Raw genomic sequence first — 24,711 nt, 5'->3', positions numbered from 1 at the left:
TGCCCTCTAATTTTTACCATATTGGTCTGAATATAGGCTGCATTTCCTCCCCCAAATCTGGCTTGTATTAAACCCGAGTTTAACCAACTGCTTGTGCTTTGCTAGATAGAGAAGACATACAGTGGTACCTCGGGTTAAGTACTTAATTCATTCCAGAGGTCTGTACTTAACCTGAAGCACTTTTTCTGGGTTAGCAGAGTCTGTAACCTGAAGCGTATGTAACCCGAGGTACCACTGTATAGTGCGGACCATAGAATCATAGAGTTGGAAGAGACCACAAGGGCCATCGAGTCCAACCCCCTGCCAAGCAGGAAACACCATCAGAGCACTCCTGACATATGGTTGTCAAGCCTCTGCTTAAAGACCTCCAAAGAAGGAGACTCCACCACACTCCTTGGAAGCAAATTCCACTGTCGAACAGCTCTTACTGTCAGGAAGTTCTTCCTAATGTTTAGGTGGAATCTTCTTTCTTGTAGTTTGGATCCATTGCTCCATGTCCGCTTCTCTGGAGCAGCAGAAAACAACCTTTCTCCCTCCTCTATGTGACATTCTTTTATATATTTGAACATGGCTATCATATCACCCCTTAACCTCCTCTTCTCCAGGCTAAACATGCCCAGCTCCCTTAGCCGTTCCTCATAAGGCATCGTTTCCAGGCCTTTGACCATTTTGGTTGCCCTCCTCTGGGGGCGGCTTATATCCAGACCAAAATGGTATTTATCTGTTTAGGTGAGCAATATTGTGAAAACGGGGAGTTTTCACAGTAAAACCTAGATTAAAAACACACATATAAAGTACTGTAGTGCACAACCCAGTCTCTGAGTGATAAGATACTTTGTGGGTTCCTCTGCTTACCTAGGGTTCAGTTCCTTGGAATGATAGTCAACAGAGATGGTGTTGCTTTTTTGCTACAAGGTTCTATTAACACATATATACGACCTGAGCATAGAATGGAGGGACTCACAGCATTAACACTCCAACAGAGCTTTCTTCCCCATTAGCGTTCCAGGGAAGCCCCAAGTCCCAGCTCTTGGGTCTAGTACAGAGCATGGGGGTATCTCTGTGTCTCCAGCTTCTAGCATCAGCCCAGCTCTCAAACACAACTTTCTCATAAACAGCTCCCCCTTGGCCTATGCTCTCCATCCTAGGATGATGCAGCATCCAGCCAGGTGAGCTGAGAAAAGAACCACCCATTTGTCTCTATGGCAACAGAGCAACCACTTTGGATATGGTAAATGGCAGTACTTCTGGCCAGCCAAAGCCATTACTTTAACAAAGGAACTGGTTTGGCTGGTTCATCAGACTCTTCTGCTGGTTTCTAAACATCACTGGATACAGGATCACAGCATCATCCAGACTGACCACAAATACATTTTTTTAAAAAACCCTACTGTTCTTAATATGCGCAACAGAACAGCTTCCAATTCACCAAAGACCAATTGAGGAAATACCAACTGAGGAAATACATGAACGACCATGAAGGAAGGGTTTTTAGAGAGAGAGAGAAAAGTGTTTTGATTAATACTCTAAATAGAAGAGGCCCGTTGCCTCAATGGCATGACAGTCTTTCCGGCATATGGAGCAGCAAGATAATAAGGACAGAACAGATAACTAGAGCATGAGAGATGAGATTTCAGAAGAAGATGAATATCTGAGGAGCAAAAGGCCCAAGGAGAAGAAGGCGTTTAAAGCAGAAGCAGAGATGAGGAACTAGCAAGGGCCTAAATCCATGAAGAAACTCAAAAACACAAATAAAAGCTTAGTCAGATCCACTAATAGAGAGGACCATAGTGACCCATGAATCAATATGTTTCTGAGGGAAACAATAAACGTATTCATTTACATATATATTATATAGCTCTGTAACCTTAATTGTATTTTATTGCTATTGTTTTCCTCTGCTTTTTGATATATTTTTTTGTATGTAGTCTTTTTCTTTCCCCCTTTCCTTTCCTTTTCCTATTTACCGGTAACTCACTGTAATACTTTCAATAAAATATGAAAATAATAATAATAGTAACAACAACAACAACAGAGAGGAGGGCCCTCTTGACGCTCCGCAGGCCACACTCCCTCCCCAGCCGCACCCCTCTCTCCAGGCACAACCCTGGCTGGAACGCTTCCTTGCACTCTTGTTTGTCTAGAACAGTGTTTCCCAGCCTTGGGTCTCCAGCTGTTTCTGGACTACAACTCCCATCATCCTTAGCTAGTAAGACCAGTGGTCAGGGATGATGGGAACTGGAGCCCGAAGGTTGGGAAACATTGGTCTAGAAGAAAGACAGAGAGGTGTGTTTGTGTAGAAACTAGCCTAGTGTGCAAAGGTGAAACTTACATTCATTGCTCCGCCTAGTTTTCCCTCTGGCCCCGCCCACCACTGGCATGTGACACCTTGAAGGTTGCCTAGAGGGGAATGTAGTCCTCCCTGCCCCTGCACGAACAGGAGCTGCAAAAGTCAATTAAGTCTCTCTCTCTCTCTCTCTCTCTCTCTCTCTCTCTCTCTCTCTGGTACAAGGAAGGCTGATAACCTTTCTGGTTGGCCTGCAAAAGGGACCCCTTTCACAGAAATGCATTTGTCCCTCATTATCCTCTTCAACCCTTTCTAGCAGTACCGTTTTTCCAGAAAAAGAGGTGCCGGAACTCACCCTGAACACCTCCCTCCTTAGAGTAGCAATGGCGTGCAAGAATTGAGTTCCGTCAAGTTCCATCTGAAAAAAGGCCTTGCTCTCTAGGTCCACCAAGGCTGGTAGCCCAGATCTCGGGTGAGGAAAAAGGCCTTTTCCAGCTCTGCTTCTTGACATCTTTGCAAGTTGGGGGTGAGGAACGCAGAACACCTTCAGATGTTGTCGGGCTCCCAAATCCCAACAGTCCCAGCTGGCATGACCAATGCTCAAGAGAAACAAATGAGCATTGTGGAGTCTAAAAACATCTGGAGGGCAAAATATTTCCCACCTCTGGCAGTGCTTTTTTTCTGGGGGTACTCAAGGGTATGGGCACCTTTTTCCACCAGCGTGGTGCTTAACTGTAACTACTTCCTGGTGAGTAACCACACCTTTTTTTTCTAAAAGAAAAAGCACTGAATTCTCTGGTATAGAAGGCAGAAGAGGACTCCAGTTCCCATCTGCCTCACCAGCATGGCCAGTGGTCCAGCAATGTATAAAGGGCCCCAGGTTTCCTATAGTTGCGGCAGGAGAAGCCAGGGCTGGGGTACCTTTGGGCTCTCCAGATATTGCTGGACTCCAGCTCCCATCAGTCCCAGCCAGCAAGGTGAGGATTGATGGTTAAGAATGATGGAAGCTGGAGTCCGACAACTTCTGAAGGACACCAGGTTCCCCATCCCAGATTGTTGTTCTTTAGTTATCTATTAATACCTTTACACCCCAACTTTTCTCCAAGCGGTGCACACATTCCTCCCCCTCTCCATCAACAACCCTGTGAAGTAGGTTAGGCTGAAAGGCAGTGACTGGCCCCCAAGATCACCCAGAGAGCTTCACCAGCAAGTGGGGATTCGAACCCTGGTCCCCTAGATCTTAGCTCAGCAATTTAACCACTCTAATCTTATCTAATCTTAGCCCTGTTAGAATATTTCCATTCCTCCATAAAAAGGGAACAGGCTGTTGTGTGTCACAAGCCTGCTTACTTCGTGCTCACAGGGAGTTTCTGTTTTGTATATAGCTTTTGTTCTGGCGTTTTCCTTGACATGGATGCAAGCAGTCATGCTTTTCTTTTGTTCTGACCAACATTGAATAAAGCTGTAAATATGCTCTTCTGGGTGAATCTTCTGTTGTGGAAACTGTGTGAAAAGGGCATGCATGAGTCTTGGAATGTGTCTGAGGCTTGTGTCGCTAATTGACTGATGCTGTTCTACAGGAGACTGAGAGATCATCTGGAGACAACGTAGGCCTGCCTGATGGCCTTTGTCTCCCTGGCAGTATCCCAACAAGCCCAACACTCTAACCACTGCCCAACACTGTTGAGGTACCAGGGATTGAACCTGGGACATGCTGCTCGCAAAGCAGATCCTCTCCCGCTGAGCTATGTCCCCCACTCCTGGGTCCTAGCATCAACCAGGTTGGGCCACCTTCATTTCCTTTGACCCCCACCCGCCCACTCCATTGCCCACAGCTCACGTACAAAAGACTGCTAGCTTCTGGGAGGTGGACTTGTCGGAGTTCTGCAGGGACTCATGGTCAACTGTGCAGGTGACCTCCACGCCATTGTCCTCTTTCCCGACGGTGAATTCTACGCGGCTGGTGACCGTGAACGTCTTCCCGTTAGCATCTTCTTCCACTTCTGAAGGTTCAGCTGTTTGGGGGAAGATGGAGTAAGAAGGGCTCAGTGGCCACAGGGAACTGTGGCAAAGAGAACAGTTTGGATTCTCGACCAAATGAAAGAATCGTTCCTTGGTTCATCCAGGCTAGGTCGCCTGGAAGCAGTTTTCGACTCGCCACGGGTGATTAACCACCCACCTTTTAAGTGATTGATTCAGGGGTCAGGGGACCCCGAATTGTCAGAGGGGCAGAGCTGTCCCGTGGCCTCATACCTGAGAGCAGCTTGTCCCCCTTATGCCACCGGAGCTCAGCAGCCGGCTTGCTGCCGGAAGAGAAGCACGTCAGCTGGGCCACGTCTCCTTCTTTAAGAGGATCGGAGTAGCCAGAGATCTGGGGTTTCTGCGGGATTCCTGCGAGAAGGGAAAGAAACCTGGGACACTGAGGACTAGCGACTTGGTTGGAGAATCCTCAGCTATGTAGCAACCTTCCAAGACACTGGAGATGAAAGGCAGTAACACACAGGCTTAGTGTCTAGTTAAAAAAAAAAACCATAATCAACCAACGGCCGAAATTCTCTGCAGGAGTGGAGCGGGACCACTCTATCATTTCGCATTTCTATGGTGCAACTCCTCTGTAGTTCCCAGAGTCAGACTGTGCTTTTGGCTTCTACCTCCCAGCAGCCTTTCAGCCAAGGACCCTTGAGGTTGCACATCAGGTCTAGCCACCCTCCTCTCTCTGCTCTCTTTTCACTGTCCCTTAGTAGCTCCATGATTATTATTATTTTTGGGGGGTGTCCCTAGACTTAGCACCCACTCCAGGAGGCATCCTAACCTGGAAGATACAGGACATGCAAACTCAGAATTCCCTTATGCTGCCACTGAAATTCCTGGATGCTCTGGGAGAAGTGGAAGCAGGAGTGCGGCTAGGGTAGGAGGCCCTCTGCTAGGCTTGGGGATGCTGGCCCCTGCCTGCCTTCACTACCCTCTGGCACTGACCGGCCTTGCCACCCCCTCCCTGCTCCCCTGGCCTCACCCAGCACAGTGACGATGGCCTTGGCGGTCCTCACAGGCATGGTGAAAATGGAACAGGTGTACTCGCCCTCGTCTGCCAGGGTCGCATTGTCGATACTGATGGTCAGCTCATTGGGCGTGGACCTCTCCAGCTGGATGCGGAGATCTCTCAGCGCTAGGAGAGCAGAGAAAAAGGAGCGTTGCAAAATGGGTGAGTGAGGTTGCTTTAAGAAAAGCACATGGTAATGGTTTCTAATACTGAAATTGAGGATGCCCTGTTGGAGAAACTTATCTTTCTTTTTTCTGCTTTTTGTGGGACGTGAAACACAAGAGCAGTCAAGTACAACATTCCTAGGGTGAACATGTTTACACATGGAGAGGAATGCTTGTTCATCCAGCAGGTAAACTTCCTGTTTCCTTCTGGGCTGGGACAGACTTCCTCTGCATGTGACTAGAGGTGGGCGTGGCCTCACCTGTGCAAGTAACGACAAAAGCACAGGGCAGCCACCTTTCTCTTTTTTTGACTACATGGATCGAAGAAGCAACATCTGCTTAGCCAAAGATTCTCTCTTGGCTTCCAGCCAAGAGAGGACAGGAACTGTCTCCTTATGAGATAGTTTCCAGGTGTATGTTACTTTTCTAAGCTAAGTCTGCCTTCTGGGATCCGATTGTGAACAGAACGTGAGTAAATTCTTTTTATACTTTTATAAAAGACTGTGGTTTGTCTTATCTTTTATAAGGGAATAAGGGGAAAATACCAGGACAGTTATTATAAAGGCTTTAGCGAGCCTGAGCAAACGCATCCGCTTTAAGTTTAAAAGGGGAATGTTACTCTGCTAAATTGTGAAACTTGTTAACACAAGTTGGAAAGACTATAATTAAATAATATATCCTCTCCCGCATCCCTGAACATTCCCACACTTTTAAAGCCTGATATATTATTATTATTAGCTATTTAAAGCCCCAAATAGGCTTCTATGAAATCCAGAAAAAAAGCTATAAAGGTGGTTTCTCAGTAACTTCCTCTCTTGGAAATGTTGTAGTCATAATTGCCTATGGTAGTCTCTAAGTTACTCACCACAGAATTTCATAGCTACCACGATAACATGAGATAACTGAGAATGGTTATCATCAGAGGCAATGGGCTGCATTAATTTCACTAGGTAGGTCTACTCCAACTTAGTTGGAGGAGGGAAGAAAGTGCCTCTTTGGAATATGCAGAAAATATTTTTATTTTTTAAAGAAATGAACCACAGAAAGAGGGGGAAGGAAGTCAAGTTTTGAAATGTTAAGAGATGAAAGCGTTCTAACCATTACACAATACTGCTGTTCAATGACAATAATGTGACAGGGAACCTGTGGCCATCAAATATGGTTGGACTCCAACTTCCATCAACCAGTGATCACAGGCATGATGGGAGTTGTAGTCCAACGGTATGTGAAGGTTCACTGGTTCCCAATCAGGGAGGTACAGAATCCTTACTCTTTGCCCTTTTTAAAAAACAAGTCAAAAGGTTTCTTTTTTCCAGACAGCCTGTTGATCTCCACATTTTACTCCCTTCTGTTTTTATGGTCCTGACCAGCGGTTTTAAAATTCCATTTTAACATTGTGAGTTATCAACAGTGTTTTAAAATTACTACTAAAACACTATTAGCAGCGTGTTCATGCATGTGCGCTTTCCTGCCCTGCAATTTACAGAATTAAAATCAATATACTTCCCCCTCAGATATGTAGGACTGGGCTTTTAATCAATAAATCATATTTCAGATGACAGCATCTCTAAAATTCACCAGATTAGCTCCATTGTCCTCAGCTCTGGGGCATCCACAGCAAATCCGACTACTTGATCTGTTGCAAATTTATCTTACTTAGACATTAAATATATAATTTCAGCTTGCTCATCACGAGAATCAGATATATGGACCTATTCCTCCTGGCACTCACATTATCATCTTTTAGGTGTTAAGCAAATGCATTTTCATTTTCTCGGTCTTTAAAAAATTGCTTTTTAAAAAAACTTTTATTGTGAATGCTGTAGTCTCATGGGGAACAAGTTGGGCCTTTTGTGTTTATTTAACATTCCAAATACTGTATTTTTGCTTTATCTGAATTGGTTAGCACAAAATGACTGCTGAAGTTGCAGGGTATAAATTATGGAAAACAATAAGCAGCAAACAAGCAAACAAATTGCGTTGCGCTTGTGACACATTGACAGCTCGGAAAGGAAGGAAAAAAGGCTGATATGATAAATCTCCTCTTGCTCTTCTTGACTGCTTGTGCTGCTCTTTCGGCTGAGAAATACCCAAATTTTTATCGGAAAAATTTATATTCAGTTGTGGCAGGGAGAACCAACTCCCTTCCAGCTGGAAAAAAAAAATATATGTGTCTGTGTTGGTCATTTGGAGGCAATTCTGAATCGCCGCAGGTGAGCAGGAGACTGAAAATACACATGCCTGTTTTATGGATTCTCCCCAGACTTTGAGGGCTCTAGAGGAACACTGTTCTCTGTGCGGCATCATTTACCTGGGTTCACTGAGGTTCCAAGGACATAAGCTAAAATCTTCCCTGCTTATCAAGGACAGTCCTTATTTTCTGCCTCCTGTTTCTGGTAATTCACCAGCTCTGTTTTCGCCTTCAGGGGATGCCTTGCTAAGAGGTTATGAATACAATTTCTGCCTTGCCTGACTACCGAGGCCTCATGCTTGCAAATCTCAGCCTTAAGTGGAAATGACATTTCCAAGCTTGCCTGCTGCTGTGGGAGGGGGAAAGCTTTGCAAAGAAGGCATTAGGACCTTGCCAGGTTCCTTATGGCAGCAGCAGAGTCCAAACTCAGAACTGGGCTGATGATGCGGAGAGTAAGGTAAAGGTAAAGGTACCCCTGACCATCAGGTCCAGTCGTGCCCGACTCTGGGGTTACAGTGCTCATCTCGCTTTATTGGCTGAGCTTCTGGGTCATGTGGCCAGCATGACTAAGCCGCTTCTGGCGAACCAGAACAGCGCACGGAAACGCCGTTTACCTTCCCGCCGGAGCGGTACCTATTTATCAACTTGCACTTTGACGTGCTTTCGAACTGCTAGGTTAGCAGGAGCAGGGACCGAGCAACGGGAGCTCACCCCGTGGTGGGGATTCAAACTGCCAACCTTCTGATCAGCAAGTCCTAGGCTCTGTGGTTTAACCCACAGCGCCACCAGCGTCCCTTCTGATGCGGAGAGTATATGCCCACCCACCCACCCACATATATATATATATAAACATTTTATTTGCATAGTCTAATTTCAAACCGAGCCAGTGGGGCATTTGCTCATTACTAATTGTGGTTTCTCAAATTTATTTATTTGAAAGATTTATTACTCGCCCTCCGCCACAAGCTCCCAGGGTAGGTTCCAGCACGTAGGAAATACAATTTCAAGGCAGATAAAATAAGTGTAATTGTAAAACCCACAAAACCGCTCCAAAATGGAACAGAGTGATGTGAATTCAGCAAAGCAGGTGGGTCACAAAACCCAAAATGTGCATGTTAAAAACTGTACATCTCTGTGGGGAAGTGCAAGAAAAGCCTTGTTCTAGGATCAGGTCAATGGTCCTACTAGGGCATCATCCTGTTCTCCCAGTAGTCAACCGGATGCTCACGGCAAGAGCATAAGAACCCAAACACAATAACACTCCACCCAGCCATGGGTATTCAAAATGGCCATCCATGTTGGTGAGCATCACTGCTTATGGGGGAAGCAAATTTCCAGATCCCCATTTCCTGCACTTCTGAGGGTGATGGAACATCAGCAGGGATGGAGAATATTTGGGACCTAAATTGTTATCCATTAGGTAGCCTGTTTTAATACTGTGCAACACTTTGGAGAGGGAAGGATAGGGACTTTTAGTGGGAAGGGGACTGAGAAAGAGCACAAATCAAGAACAATGAATAAATTCAGCACCCATCGCCAAAGACAGCTCCGGGCACCTTCTGCCCAGCTCAAGACCCTGATGGAATGCAGATTCTCTACCTCGTTTCTCCCCAAAGTAGAGCGTCTGTTGAGCAGGATTGGACCACTGTAGGGAGGAGTCATCAGGGTCTTCCACTTCACACTGGAGGAGCACCTTGGAGCCTGCGACCACAATTTCATCCGACGTCGTCGGCTGGCTCCCTGCAGGAAATCAAGAGGGATGTTGAACATAAGAAGGGGGGAGAGAAGGGGGGTGGGGGAGAGATGCTGAACAACCTACCAACATAAACATATGCAAGAGCCTAGTTCTCACTGAGGTGTGTCTGGGGCTCTAACACTTTGGGCTACAGCAGAAAGTTCACATCACAGAATGTCTCCCCCATACAAATTAAGTCCCCTGCACAAGTGAAAACTGTCATGTTAGTGAAAAGCTAAGCTTACAAAATCCATCTCCCTTCACATGCCAGTTCTACCCACACCCAGCAAATGTGGAGGTAATGATTATACACACACACACACACACAGAGAGAGAGAGAGAGAGAGAGAGAGAGAGAGAGAGAGAGAGAGAGGATGTTGAAATAAATGCAGAAATCAGAATGAATGCTCACTAAAACAGCAACCATCCTCCCAGCCCCTCACCACACCTGCAAGCTTTGTGTCGGCAAGTCAGGATGAATGCTCAGTAAACAGGTCATTTGGAAGATCCCAAAGGTGCCAAACAGTCAAGAAACACGAAGCAGAGGGAGAACAGCAGCCTGTTTTAGAGGCTTTGGGCCTCTGGGCTAGTTGCCAGAATAGTGTGCAACAAAGCCAGATTATTCCTCCTCCGCCTTTTCTTCTTCTTCTTCTTCTTCTCCTCCTCCTCCTCCTCCTCCTCCTCACACAATCATGGGATTGTAGAGTTGGATGGGACCCCAAGAGTCATCTAGTCGAACCCCCTGAAGTGCAGGGAACCACAGCTCAAAAATCCCAGACAGATGGCAAAAATTGTGCTTGAGATTGCTTTCCCACCATTCCTTCTTCCTTGTGCGCTGTGTCTCTTTTAGATTTGCGAGCCTGATGGGCTGGGAACTCTTTTAGTGCCAATTTTTGTAAGCTGCTCTGGGCCAATGGTGTGTAAGTGCTGCAAATAAATAAATAGTGGCCCCTTTCCAATGGAAAGAAACCCCACTTAGTTCCCAAGATTTCACCATGCACCGGCCAACCACTCTAACGCCTTGCCTGACCATCTTAAGGACTAGAAACCTGAAGCAATGTCTGCCTCCAGGTCCAGGTTCTGGCAGTTGCACCATGGCATATCCTGTCTTGCACTGCACATTCCCCAGTGAAGAACAGCTAAGCAGCATACTGTTGGGATGGCTCAGTCAGTGGAGCAGGAGACTTTTAATCTCAGGGTCGTGGGTTTCAGCCCCACACAAGGCAAAAGATTCCTGCAGACTAGATGACTTGTGTTCCCTTCCAATTCTACAGTTCTATGATTCTTTGAGGACCCATCACTGCTGGGTCCTCCCTGGGGGGGGGGGGAAGGACCTTGAGCAATTTACTGGAAGTTTCCTTGCTAAGCCATCAGCAGCAGCTGTAAAAAAACATATTTTAAGAATGTGCTTTCGTTGCCAGCTCCCCTTCTCAATTCGTTGCCTCTGTTGCCTCTGGGCTCTGTGGGCGTCTCCGCTAAGCACATTCCATCCCGCCTGGTTGGCCGGGGTTACGGCCCCAAGTTCCTCCCCACCTCTGCTCGGCCCAAAGAACCCAGGCAAGAAACGGCTGGAGAATAAAATTGCCCCTAGCGCACAGCCTCAGCTGCCTGGCAAAACAGCAGCCCCTTGTCCTGTGTCCACTTCCCCCACGCAGCCAAAGTATGCACAGCAGTGGCATTTCAGCACATGGCTGTGGCACAATTGACCGCAGCATCAAAATCACTTCGGTCAGGGCTGGATTAAGACCTTTCAGGGCCCATAGCACTTAAAAGATTTTGGAGCCCCCATATACTGTACGGTATATCTAATTCAAAACATAAACAACAATAAATTCTAAAGTAAAATTCTATTTTTCAAAATGAAACGGAACTTACAGTCAGGTGGGAAACAATGTTTGTTTTTGTAGACTTCCACTTTATTTATATTTGATTCCCCCCCCCCCCCCCGCAATTACATAGTCTTTGATCAGGTCCTCAAAACTAATCTTATGCAATGCATCTGCTTCTATACTTAGTTGTGATAAGGCAGCCAGCCCACCTTGTTGCCTAGTTGCTCCGCTGGGATTTTAAAAATATAGTTCAATTGAGAAAATGAACGCTCAGCTGAGCCACTGGTGACCATTAATGCTAAAAATCTGGCAATGGAAAATTTCTGTGGTGCCCCCCCCCCACTTCCCTCTGATGCCCTGAGCACCTGCTTATTTTGCTTAATGGTTAATACAGCCCTGGGAACAATTCAGGAATGTACCTGAGCAGGTATCCTGATTTGTAAGGATGCCTCAAGAGCTCTGCTGAACTATGCCAAAAAGCCCATGGAGCCCACAGAAAGCTGCCTTACCCCAAGCCGGGCTATTGGTTTGTCCAGCTCAGTGTTGTTGACACTGGCTGGCAGTAGCTCTCTGGGTTTCAGGCAGGGAACATTCCCAGCCTTACTTGGAGATTTCGGCGATTGAAACCGGCACCCTTCTGCACGCAAAGCAGATGGCCTACTGAGTTACAGACCCTTCCCAACACGGGAAGGTGCCTTATATTCAGTCAGGCCTTTGATCCATTTAGCTTAGTCCTGGCAGCACTGACTGGCAGCAGCTCTCCAGGATTTTAGACGGGGGTCTTTCCCCAGCCCTGGCAACTGATGCCAGGGATTGTGTCCGGGACCTTCTGCATGCAAAACAGGTTCTTCTGACCACTAAAGCATTTCCCCATCAAACTGCTTCCCTCAGAAGTTGGCATGGCACACTCCAGCAGCCAGCCATATGCCTCTTTGGAGGCTGGCAAGCAGGACATGAATTCTGCAGCCCTCTCCACACAGTCATCTCCTTCTGCACACATTCCAGCTTGTCAATAGCCTCTTTAAACTGTGGTGCCCAGACCTGGATACAGCATGTCTGGGGTTTCGGAAAACCTGGAGCCTGGCCTGCCAGTGTGGACTTCACTGGCTCATGGTCAAGCAACCAGCCAGCATGGCAATGACCCCAGCAGCAGAACCTCGTCAGAGACAAGGTAGTGTTCTTGTCAATTCCATATAACACTAGCCGTAAAGGATCTACACTGACTCCTGGTATGTTTCCAAGCACAATTCAAAGTGTTGGTGCTGACCTTTAAAGCCCTAAATGGCTTCAGCCCTGTATACATTCCACCCCTTTCATTCAGCTCAAAACTAAGGTCCAGCTCTGAGGGCCTTCTGGTGTTTCCCTCAATGCGAGAAGTGAGATTACAGGGAACCAGGCAGAGGGCCTTCTCAGTAGTGGTGCCCGCCTTGTGGAACGCCCTCCCATCAGATGTCAAGGAAATAAACAACTATCTGGCTTTTAGAAGATATCTGATGGCAGATCTGTATCGGGACTTTTTTAATGTTTGACGTTTGGTGTTTATATGTGTGGCTGGTGCACCCAGTCAGATGGGCAGGGTATAAATAATAAAATAATTGTTGTTGTTGTTTTCTGCTCAAATAAGGAGGGTTGAGGAGTATATGGAAGGAGGCTGGAGGTGTGTGTGTGTGTGTCTGTAGAAACCTCTGGCTTTTGCATGGGTGTAATGTCACTTTCTGTACGAAGGTAAGAATCAGATCGGTGCCTGTGCCCATCTATACCTCTGGCCCCGCCCACCATGGGCAGATGGCCCCTGGAAGGCTGTCCACTAGGGAAGGTGGCCCTCAGCCCAACAAAAGTTCTCTACCCTGCTGCAACACATGAGCATACTCTTGACAGCCTGGTTCATAAACCATGTGTAAATTATGGGCGATGGGCCAGAGGAACTACAGCGAGACAGAGCACCTAAATCCTTGAAAACAGCCTGTACTAGAAACCATAAACTCGTCTCCCAGTAGGGAAAGGAGAGAGAATCAATTCTGTTCACATTTAAAGGCAAAGCTACCTAATCCCTACTTCCCAAAACAGTACACAAACTGAAACGCACCCCCTCTTTGAAATTCACACTTCTCCGAATTTTGCAATTCACTTCTCCAGCTCAGCACTGCGTACCTGGGCCCATCAGAATGCACACAGGATGATGATTTATGTTTACTCTTCCTCCAAGGAGCTCTGTGTGGTTTTTGCACAGTTCTCCTCTCCATTTTATCCTCACAACAACCATGGGAGGTAGGTGAGGCTGAGAGCAAGTGACTAGCTGAAGACCACCCAGTGAGCTTCATGGCTAGGGTTGCCAATTCAAACACTACAGTATTTGAAATATGGCAGCCCTATTCATGGCCGAGTGGGGATTCGAACTCTGGTCACCCAGGTCCTAGACCGACAAACTAACCACTATGCCATGCTCGCTCTCTAGTAAGAAGAATGTACCCAAATGCTTTGTACCAGTGGAACTTCCTTTGCAAAAATGTGTAGATAGGCAAAGTTGGGTAAAGTGATGGAGAAATTTGCATGAAAACGCTGATGGATTTCCACGATGACTTTTTTAAAAATCATAAACTGATGTTGAGAACTAAACTTAGGACTGTAGAAATGGGGAACAGAGAGAAACTGAAATAGACAGATTTCCCTTCCTCCCTGCTGAGTGAATCTTTGCTGCCCAATGTTTAATCCTCCTTGCCCAAATGCAACCAGGCTCCAGTCTATTTTCTGCTGTCAAATCTCATCCCCTTTTCTCTGCTCTTTGGTTGCCATGGAAAAGAATTGATCTTTATATCATCTTCCGAAGAAAAACAGTGCCTCTCCACCCCCTTTGGAAGATGCCACCAATGCCCCATGGCTGTCAATCTTCTTGACTTGCGTCTAAAAGGGACAAGGGGGACCCGGGGAGCGTGTTCCGTATGAAACTGGGTCAAGGGGGAGCAAATGAACCAAACCCCAGGTGCATTGTGGGGGGGAAACCTGCACCATTTGTTTTCAGAGAGAGACAGAGCAAAGGAGCAGAGCTCATTCAGGTGCTCTGCCCCAGGACCTGTTTTTATTATTTACGACCAAAAAAAGTGCCTGTGCTTTGGATGGAGAATATCTATATATTGCAGGGAGCCCATTATACCTCCTCCAGTGAGCAGCCTGCCTGAGGGGACCTGGGCTGCTCAGCAATGGGGGCAGCAAGCAGATGGTCTGTTCCAGCATGTTGAATAATGCTGGGCTTTATTTCCCCCAATAGGACAGAATGGATGGCTCCCTTGGTGGTTTTGGCTGTTTGCTGCTGCATCTTTGATGGCAAAGGGAAAAGCTCAGTGACAGAGCATTTGCTTTCCATGCAAGAAGGCCCAGATTCCATCTCCAGGGAGCACATAAACTATGGAACTCTCTCACAGAAGGAAGTGATGGCCACCAAGCAACCGAGATGGCTTTAAAAGAGGATTAGACAAACTCACAGAGGAGAGGGCTACCGAAGGATACCAAGCCATGATGACTATGCTCTGCTCCACAGTTGCTTCTGAATACCAGAAAACACAAGAGGGGAGAAGGCTCTTGTGCTCAGATCCTGCTTGTGAGTTCCCCACTGAATCATCTGCCTGGGACATCTGGTTGGCCACTGTGAGAACAGGATGCTGGACCAGATGGGCCATTGGCTTGATCCAGTAGGCTCTTCTCATGATCTTAGCTGCTGCCAGTCATTGTGTAGACAACTCTGAGCTAGACTGACCAAGGATCTGACTCCATATACAGTCATACCTCTTGTTACATTTGCTTCATGATACGTTTTTTCAGGTTGCGTCCCGTGGCAACCCGGAAGTGCTGGAAAGGGTTGCTTCCGGGTTTCGCCACTCACGCATGTGCAGACGCGCAAAATGACATCATGCGCATGTGCAGAAGCAGCGAATTGTGACCCGTGCGTGCACAGACGTGGGTTGTGTTCCTTTCAGGTTGCAAATGGGGCCTGTTCGCAACCAGAGGTACCACTGTAAAGCAGATTCTGAGGTTACCCATTGACTCTAGTTCCATAGAATTCATTGGGAGTCACTTCAGTTGGATATCTCAGTGGGTTGGAGCGTAGTGCTGATAATGCCAAGGTTGCATGTTCATTGCCCGGATGGGGCAGGTGCATATCCCTGCATTGTTGAGCGTTGGGCAAGATTTATCCTCATGGTCCTTCCGACTCTATGATTCTACTACAGTCATACCTTGGTTCTAGAACAGAATCTGTTCCGGAAGTCAGTTCAAGTCCTGAAAATGTTCAAAAACCAAGGCGTAGCTTCCGATTGGCTGCAGGAGCTTTCTGCACTCAATTGGAAGCCACAGAAGCCACATCGGACATTCGGTTTCCCAAAAAACATTCACAAACCCGAACACTCGCTCCCGGGTTTGCGGCATTCGGGAGCCAAAACGTTCGAGTCACAAGGTGTTCCAGAACTAAGGAACAACTGTAATTGTTTTTAATGATTTCCCCCTTATCGTTTTAGCTGTTGTTATTTTCATCTGTAAGCTGCCTTGAGTTCTTGTAGGAAGAAAAGGCAGGTTAACAACAACAACATCATCATAAATTATTTCCAACAATAAGGAACATGTGGATCTATACAGGGAAGGAGTGCTCAATGTAACTCCCCCAAAGCAGGATAGCTTGGAGGGGGAGCCAAAATATATATTATATTGGTGCAGATATATATTAATTACACCCACCTTCAGTCCTTGGGACTGGAGAGGATAAGGCTGCTATCAATGGGTACAGGCAATATGGCTGTTGGAGGCAGTATGTGCCTCTGAAGACCAGCTGCTGGGAATCACTGTTGACATTTCCATTCCACCTTAAGGAACAGGTGTGTGGAATTATTGCATGTCACATGTCTGTTTACATTCCAGCACAGTATGCTGGGAACTTCCGTTGTGAGTATAGCTTTTGCTTTTAGCTGTTCTCTCTGAGACGACATGTTTCTTTGTCCTGATTTATGATTAATAAAACTGTAGTTATAGTATGCTTCCACAAGCCTCATGCCTATTCTGTGTGCGCAGTTCGATCTGCTGATAGTGTGCCCTGGCTTTGAAGCCTGGGTCGCTGATTTACATCGGAGCAGAAGTGATGGTCTTCACAGCAGGACGGCTGGAAGGAGATGGCCCAGCCAGGGCTAGCCAGCTGGCCTCTCAGCCCTCTGCATGCCGACAATCACAAGTGGAGAGTGTTGCTCTTCTGCTCACGATCTGCTTGGGGGCTTCCCATATAGGCCCCTGGCTGGCCCCTGTGAGAACAGGAAACTGGATGAGATGGGGCACCTTTGCCCCGATCCAACAGGGCTTGTCTTACATTCTTAAGCTCAGGATGTGAAATAAATAGATGGTGGACTATGGAATGGCTGGGTAGAGTGGGAGAGAGAGAAGGAGCTTATTTAAAGAAGCCATTTGAAAACAACAATAACCAACAACTTTAAATGGTTATTTTAAATAAGCAGATTTTTTCTTCCAAAACACACTCCAAGTTTCACCCTCTATTTATTTCACATCCTGAGCTTAAGAACATAAGAACCTAGTGGGTTTTAAATGAGGGTCAGGCATGGAAACAGCCTTTCCCCCTTGGAATAAACTTGACCAACTGGAGGTTGGATCAAAAATGTGTCTCATGCACAACAGAGAGAGAGATTTTTTAATGATGCCGGGAAGCAGCAAAAGACCAGCACGGATCCGGAAGGGCAGAATGTGAAAGAGAAGGAGAGAAGGAGGGGTGGAGGAGTCATAATCAATGTGGAGGAGGGAGGGGCCAAATCAATACAACCGGGGGCTGGTGGGGCGGGTGGGTTGGGAAAATACCTCCAGAGGAAGAAAAGGAGGCAACAAATGAGAGGAACAATGCAGCAAATAGCAAAGGAGGAGGAACAATAGCAACTGTGATTTAATTTATTTTTTTTCCCAGGCAGCCAAGAAAATCCCAGGGGTTGATGGTCTGAAACCACGACAAAACACCATTTGTATCGCTGTTATTCTTTGCTATAGCGACATAAAGCAACCAAGCGTGGACAGATAAAACAAAACAAAAGGCAGGATGCCCCAAAGGGAGGTGAAACTGTCACAGGCAAACAAAGACACATGCGGCAGCCGAGGGCGTAGCTGAGTGGCCTGGGCTCAAGGATACGCGTGTGTGTCCTGCTCACAGACTCCTCATCGTGGCATCTGGTCAGCCACTGGGAGAACAGGATCTGCATTATGATGGGGCCCCTTTGGCCTGATCCAGCACTCAGGCCCTATTGACCTTCTTCAGAAAGTCTCCCATGTTAGCTGGTTTCATCTTCTTGCCCTTTCTGCAACCAAAATGGCCCTGTCTGCAGGCTTCTTGTGGCCATCTGGTTGTCTATCCTGGCCACTGTTAAGATACCATGGATACAGGATGTGGTCGAAACCACTGAGCCTCTTGGGTTTGCCAGTTGGAAGGTCGGCAGTTTGAATCCCTGAGACAGACTGAGCTCCCGTTGCTCTGTCCCAGTTCCTGCCAACCTAGCAGTTCGAAAGCACGCCAGTGCAAGTAGATAAATAGGTACCACTGCGGTGGGAAGGTAAACGGCGTTTCCGTGCACTCTGGTTTCCGTCACGGTGTCCCGTTGCGCCAGAAGTGGTTTAGTCATGCTGACCACATGACCCAGAAAGTGGTCTGAGGAAAAACGCCAGCTTCCTCAGCCTGAAAGCGAGATGAGCACCACAACCCCATAGTTGCCTTTGACTGGACTTAACCATCCAGGGATCCTTTAGCGACCTTTTTACCATGGATAGCTCAGTTGGTAGAGCATGAGACTCTTAATCTCAGGGTTGTGGGTTTGAGCACAGGATGCAACCCATGGTCTCTGAGCCTAAACTACCTCACAGGGTTGTCGTGAGGATAAAATAAAGACGTGAGCAGGAGACCATTTATGCCACCTTGAACTCCTGGGAGGAAAGGCAGGATATGAATGTGATAAATAGTAGACGGAAGGATAAGAGCATGAGACTCATAATCTCAGGGTTGTGGGTTTGCTTATATTAATTTATAGGTTTTAGTCAGGAATAGAATATTTTTACTGAACAAATGTTTTCACTGTTAGTGTCATCTGATAATGTTTCTTTCCCTCCCCACCCAATATTATATCTTCAGAAAATAAAATAAAACAAACCCTTCCAGATTACATTTCTCCCAGTCACGAGATTTCGACTGGAGACCTGTGGAAACTGCATGCCTGTCTGGCACTGGAGGCATGGGGGGGGGGGGAGAGCATACGAAAAAATGCCAAGGGAATGGAGCAATGGATCACAAAGCATTTGGCTTAAGATGCCGGCAAGGCCCGGAACGGAGTCCTGCCCGAGGCGACGGCTGCCAGGACCTGCTTGCATGTGATAACAGCTGCCCCTGACAAGGAATGCAAGCAGAGTGCTTTGGAGCCAGTCCAAGTGCTGTTCCCTGGGGATTGCAAGGCAACTGTGGACACCCTGCAGGCGGCGAGATGCTATGGATTCGCTCCGCTCCAAGGGCAGTGGAGCAGACGCCTGCTCATGAGACAAAGGAGCAGGAGGGAAGGAGGGGGAGGCTGGAAAATAGGCCGCGTGTCCTACTTAAGAACATAGGTAGCTGCAGTATACATACCTTCCAAAATTTCTCCAATGAAAATTAGGGATGCCCTATTATTATTATTATTATTATTAATTATTATTATTATTATTATACCATGCCCATCTGACAGGGTTGCCCCAGACACTCTGGTAGCTTCCAACATATATACAGTGGTACCTCAGGTTACATATGCTTCAGGTTACATACGCTTCAGGTTACAGACGCCGCTAACCCAGAAATAGTGCTTCAGGTTAAGAACTTTGCTTCAGGATCAGAACAGAAATCGTGCTCTGGCGGCGCGGCTGCATGGGGAGGCCCCATTAGCTAAAGTGGTGCTTCAGGTTAAGAACAGTTTCAGGTTAAGTACGGACCTCCGGAACGAATTAAGTACTTAACCCGAAGTACCACTGTACATATAGTGTGTGTATATGTGTGTGTGTGTGTGTGTGTGTGTGTGTAGCATGGGTTGCCAGTGTCTAGAGCCACACGGACGGCAGGGTGGGTGGTTAGGGAAACAGATGGAGTATGCATGCACATTCAACTGCCTAATAGCATCTGTGTCACCTGGAAGATCACAACCACAGAAACAACATAAGAAGAGTTGTTCTGTTGTTCGGAGAGGTCACTTCCTGGTTCGCATGGAGAAGCTGTTTTCAATGGAGCCCAGCGACGGAAGCATGCAGCTGTATTGAGGTAGCACCGGATGTTGACATTTTGTGCTCCTAACCATTTTGTTACGCAGGTGGTGCTATGGTCTAAACCACTGAGCCTAGGGCTTGCCGATTGCAAGGTCGGCGGTTCGAATCCCCGCGATGGAATGAGCTCCCGTTGCTCAGTCCCTGCTCCTGCCAACCTAGCAGTTCTAAAGCACGTCAAAGCACAAGTAGATCAATAGGTACCACTCCAGTGGGAAGGTAAACGGTGTTTCCGTGCGCTGCTCTTGTTTTACCAGAAGCGGCTTAGTCATGCTGGCCACATGACCCGGAAAAACTGTCTGTGGACAAACGCCAGCTCCCTCGGCCAGTAAAGCGAGATGCACGCTGCAACCCCAGAGTCATTTGCGACTGGACTTAACTGTCAGGGGTCCTTTACCTTTTTAACCATTTTGTACCCTGAGCAACCACCCCTGTGGTCCTCCTACGCTACGCCACTGTTGTGCACCGTGGTGTGTCCTCAGACATCCAACTATTGACACCCACCAAAAGGAATGGTGTGGAATTCCTCCAATCACAAATTGGCTAAAGGAGGAGCACGAGCAACAGGAGGGAAATATGCCAGTCTAAAATCCTCGAATATGCTTCCAATGAGTGTAGTACATTAGGAGGGCCACATAACCTTCTGTGCAACCTTCCAAGGGCCATATGCCAGCGGTGGGCACGGCCAGAGGGGAAGGTGGGAGGCGCAACACAGGTGTTTACTTCTGTACCAGTATGTTAGAGTTTCTTTCTCTAGGCTCCGTTCAGGCAGGCAAGAAGCATTATCAGAGTTCAAGGACACAATCCAGCCAGACAATACTCTCAGGGTGCAGCCAGCAGAGAGTGCTGAGGACCAGCCAGAGAGACCTGGAGGGTTGCATTTGGATCCTGAGCCTGAGGGTCCCCAAGACTGGTGCTGATAGCGCTGAGTTAGAAGGACTAATGGTCTGATAAGGCAGCTTTTTGTATTCCTATTGAAATCAGCCCCTCATCCAAAACAATGGGGACTGGGACCTTCACTTAATTTTAGTAGAAAGGTCAAGCCTTGTAGTACAGCACATGCTTTGCATGTAAAATGTCATGGGCTAAATCCTGGGCATCTCCAGTTTCCTGTCTGAAAACTTGTAGAGCTGCTGCTGGTCTGTGTAGACAATATGAGGCTAGATGGACCAATATCTTCCTTTGCTCCTGCTTTGTATGGGCTGAAACAGGCAGGATAAAGGGGAAATGAGCAGAGGAGGGAGCTGACAGGATCAGCCGAGAGGCTTCCCTGGGTGAGTGACACAGTTCAGGCTGAAGAAGAGCGTTTTGTCGATTTTCTTCATCAATGTTTCCCTCCACGTACAGAAGAATTTCCCTTTTTGGAACAAAGTTTCCCTCCAGACTCATGTTAGAGTTGTTAGGTGACATTTTATGCCATAATGACACAAAATAAGTTGGGAGGGGGAATACATTTTTTTTTAAAAAAAAAATCATTGCCACTCATAACACAGGTTAAGAACATTAGGGACTTGATCTATTTTCGCTTAGAGGTCATTGCTTAGCTATATCAGGTCAAGCTATTTGTCTACTGAGGCCAGTATTGCTAACTCTGACTGGCAGGTGCTGTAACTGGAGATGCTGGGGGTTGAACCCGGAGCCTTCTGCATTAAGAGCTGGTGCTCTACCATTGAGCTATGGTGCTTCCCCCAAATGGTACTTAATTTGCATGAGCTGGAAATGGGCGGAAAAACTCCTTTGTACAGTAGATTAGTTTGTGGACACATTCATTGCTCTCTACCCTTCATTCAGGAAAGCCAGAGGCATTATCCGTTTGTTTGTTTGTTTGTTTGTTTGTTTGTTTGTTTGTTTGTTCTCCATCGTTCTGCCCGGACACTGAGGTCCAACGCCGAGGGCCTACTGCCGGTTCCCTCGCTACGAGAAGCCAAGTTACAGGGAACTAGGCAGAGGGCCTTCTTGGTAGTGGCACCTGCCCTGTGGAATGCCCTCCCACCAGATGTCAAAGAGGAAAATAACTACCAAACTTTTAGAAGACATCTGAAAGCAGCCCTGTTTAGGGAAGCTTTTAATGTTTAATAGGTTATTGTATTTTAGTGTTTTGTTGGAAGCCGCCCACTGTGGCTGGGGAAACCCAGCCAGATGGGCGGGGTATAAATAATAAATTATTATTATTATTATTATTATTATTATTATTATTATTATTGTTTTGTTTTGTTTTGTTTTGTTTTCTATACTGGCCTTCATCAGATGACCACACGGCCGTTTACAACATAAAAACACAAAAATACATACTTTAATCACAAACAAAAACAATAACGCCCCTTAAGGTAAAGGTAAAGAGACCCCTGACCATTAGGTCTAGTCGTGACCGACTCTGGGGTTGTGGCGCTCATCTCGCTTTTTTGGCCGAGGGAGCAGGCGTACAGCTTCCGGGTCATGTGGCCAGCAAGACTAAGCCGCTTCTGGCGAACCAGAGCAGCACACGGAAACGCCGTTTACCTTCCCGCTGGAGCAGTACCTATTTATCTACTTGCACTTTGACGTGCTTTAGAACTGCTAGGTTGGCAGGAGCAGGGACCAAGCAACGGGAGCTCACCCCGTCGCGGGGATTCGAACCGCCGATCTGATCAGCAAGTCCTAGGCTCTGTGGTTTAACCCACAGCGACACCCGCGTCCCTTGTAATAACGCCCCTTACACACAGTTTTAAAGGCCACAGATTATTTAATTAACCAAAGGCCAGAGAGAAGATAAATGTTTTTGCCTGGAGCCTAAAGATATGTAATGAAGGCGCCAGGCGAGCCTCCCTGGGGAGAATTAAAGGAACCAGAGAGGGTGAAAAGCAGGGCTGGTGAAGAGTGTGGCCCAAGGAGAGTCTCAAGGGCCAGATAGAGAAGCCTGGAGGGCCACATCTGGACATCTGTCCTAAGATTCCCCACCTATGCTTTATGGCATGGATGAGGAATCTGTGACAGCTCCCATCACTCCTGACTATTAGCTACACTGGCAGGGCCTGCTGGAAGCTGAAGTCCAGCAATATCTGGAGAACCACAAGTTCTCCAACTCCCTGGTTTATGGTGTTAAGCACATGTTGGGACAAAACTCCAAGAACTTCCCACAAGAAAAATGTGCAGCAATTCGTGGTGCAAACACACACCAGTGCTCTAAATATCTGGGTAGGTAAAGGTAAAGGGACCCCTGACAATTAAGTCCAGTCGTGGCCGACTCTGGGGTTGCGGCACTCATCTCACTTTATTGGCCGAGGGAGCCGGTGTACAGCTTCTGGGTCATGTGGCCAGCATGACGAAGCCGCTTCTGGCAAACCAGAGCAGCACACGGAAACACCGTTTACCTTCCCGCCGGAGTGGTACCTATTTATCTACTTGCACTTTGACGTGCTTTCAAACTGCTAGGTTGGCAGGAGCTGGAACCAAGCAACGGGCGCTCACCCCGTCGTGGGGATTTGAACCACTGACCTTCTGATCGTCAAGTCCTAGGCTCTGTGGTTTAACCCACAGCGCCACCCGCGTCCCAAATATCTGGGTAGGTTTGTCTAAGTCAGCCTTTCTCAAACTTGGGTCCCTGTATATGGTTGGACTACAACTCCCATCATCCCTAGCTAGCAGGACCCGAGGCCAGGGATCATGGGGGTTGTAGTCCAACAACATCTGGGTAGTCCAAGTTTGAGGAAGGCTGGTCTAAACAAAAATGTTTTTAGCTGGCTATGAAATAAGTACAGTGAAGGCACCTGCCTGATATCCATAGGCAGGGAGTTCCAAAGTGGAACACTAAAAGATTGTTTTCTTACAAATGTGGAGTGGGCATTACGCGGCACTTACAATGGTGCCAGTTCCTCACATTGAAGTGACTGGGTCAGCTAAGGAGATCGCACAGGTACAGTGGTACCTTGGGTTAAGTACTTAATTCATTCCGGAGATCCGTTCTTAACCTGAAACTGTTCTTAACCTGAAGCACCACTTTAGCTAATGGGGCCTTCCGCTGCCGCTGCGCCGCCGGAGCACGATTTCTGTTCTGATCCTGAAGCAAAGTTCTTAACCTGAAGTACTATTTCTGGGTTAGTGGAGTCTGTAACCTAAAGCGTATGTAACCTGAAGCGTATGTAACCCGAGGCACCACTGTATACTGGTTCCAAGTTGTTAAAAGGCTTTCTACATAACACCTTGAACTTGGCCCTGTAGCAAATCGGCAACCAGCGCAGACCTCCAAGCAAAGGTGTCAGCAATCGTGCCGCAGCATTCTGCACTACCCGCAGCTTCCAGATCAGGAGCAAGGGGAGCCCCTCTCAGAGTGCACCACTGCAGTAATCCAAATATTATCACTTTGCCTCCTAGTCCTTCAAAGAAGCTTACAAGTGTTCCATAAAAGCGACATCAAAAAATAAAAGGGGAAGGCACATCAATTAACAGCCTTAAAAACACTGTTCCAAAGTCAAAAGCTCCCAAGGCTGCAAAAAACTTGATTGTGGATTTTATTTTATTTTTAAAAAATACATTATAAAGGTCTTCAAATGACTTGATTTCCATAAACTGCCTAGACGGCTGCTCTAGCATAACTCAGACATGCCCATTTGTCCATCTTACCCTGACTGCAGCTTTCAAAACAAGCCCATTCAACAAATCACAAGTCATCACAGTGGTACGGAATTCATCCAAAACTCTTGTGCCTTGTCGGATATGCTGCACGAGAGCCTTCATTCTGACTGTCAATCATCGGCAGGATCCCCTCTTCCCCCACATCCATTAACCGTCTCTGTTTTAGCAAATTAATTAATTAACTAATTACTATAAATATTACAGTCTCTCACTATAGGTGATGGTATCTAAGATGACAGTTTTCCTTGACTAATTAATACAGACAAATCATTTAGTCTTCGGAGGGAGGGGAGTCTTAAATCAAGATGCTGCTATCGGCTCCATGCAGCCTCTCAGAGGGGTCAGCTCCCAATCACTTCCAAGGAATAATCCATGTTTTTAAAAACTGTGATTAAATCAGCAGCTCGGTTGTTCCCACTTAACAGCTTCCGATGAACGCCTTAATTACAATCCAGCTGAATCCTCTGTGTTTCAGCAATAACATTTTGCACATATATAGTGTTCGAGCAGGGTTGGTGGGATCTGTGGTCCTCCGAATGCTGCTAGACTC

General features: G+C 47.0%; 1 protein-coding gene across 4 annotated transcripts in view; it reads right to left on the bottom strand.

Annotated features, from left to right (window-relative positions):
* The window catches only part of CADM3 (cell adhesion molecule 3), a 99,712-nt gene that overhangs the window by 22,973 nt on the left and 52,028 nt on the right, over positions 1–24,711 (bottom strand). For all 4 annotated transcript variants that reach the window (XM_083716332.1, XM_083716333.1, XM_083716334.1 and 1 more), the window contains exons 2-5: positions 9,282–9,422; positions 5,301–5,453; positions 4,541–4,678; positions 4,132–4,302 (exon numbers count right to left, since the gene is read on the bottom strand). In XM_083716332.1, the coding sequence (XP_083572458.1) occupies positions 4,132–4,302; positions 4,541–4,678; positions 5,301–5,453; positions 9,282–9,422 (603 nt within the window). The remainder of the gene's footprint in view (positions 1–4,131; positions 4,303–4,540; positions 4,679–5,300; positions 5,454–9,281; positions 9,423–24,711) is intronic.

Source organism: Podarcis gaigeae, assembly GCF_964106915.1.
Source record: "Podarcis gaigeae genome assembly, chromosome: 16".
NCBI classification, from domain to species: domain Eukaryota; kingdom Metazoa; phylum Chordata; class Lepidosauria; order Squamata; family Lacertidae; genus Podarcis; species Podarcis gaigeae.
This window is presented reverse-complemented; position numbering and strand designations above follow the sequence as displayed.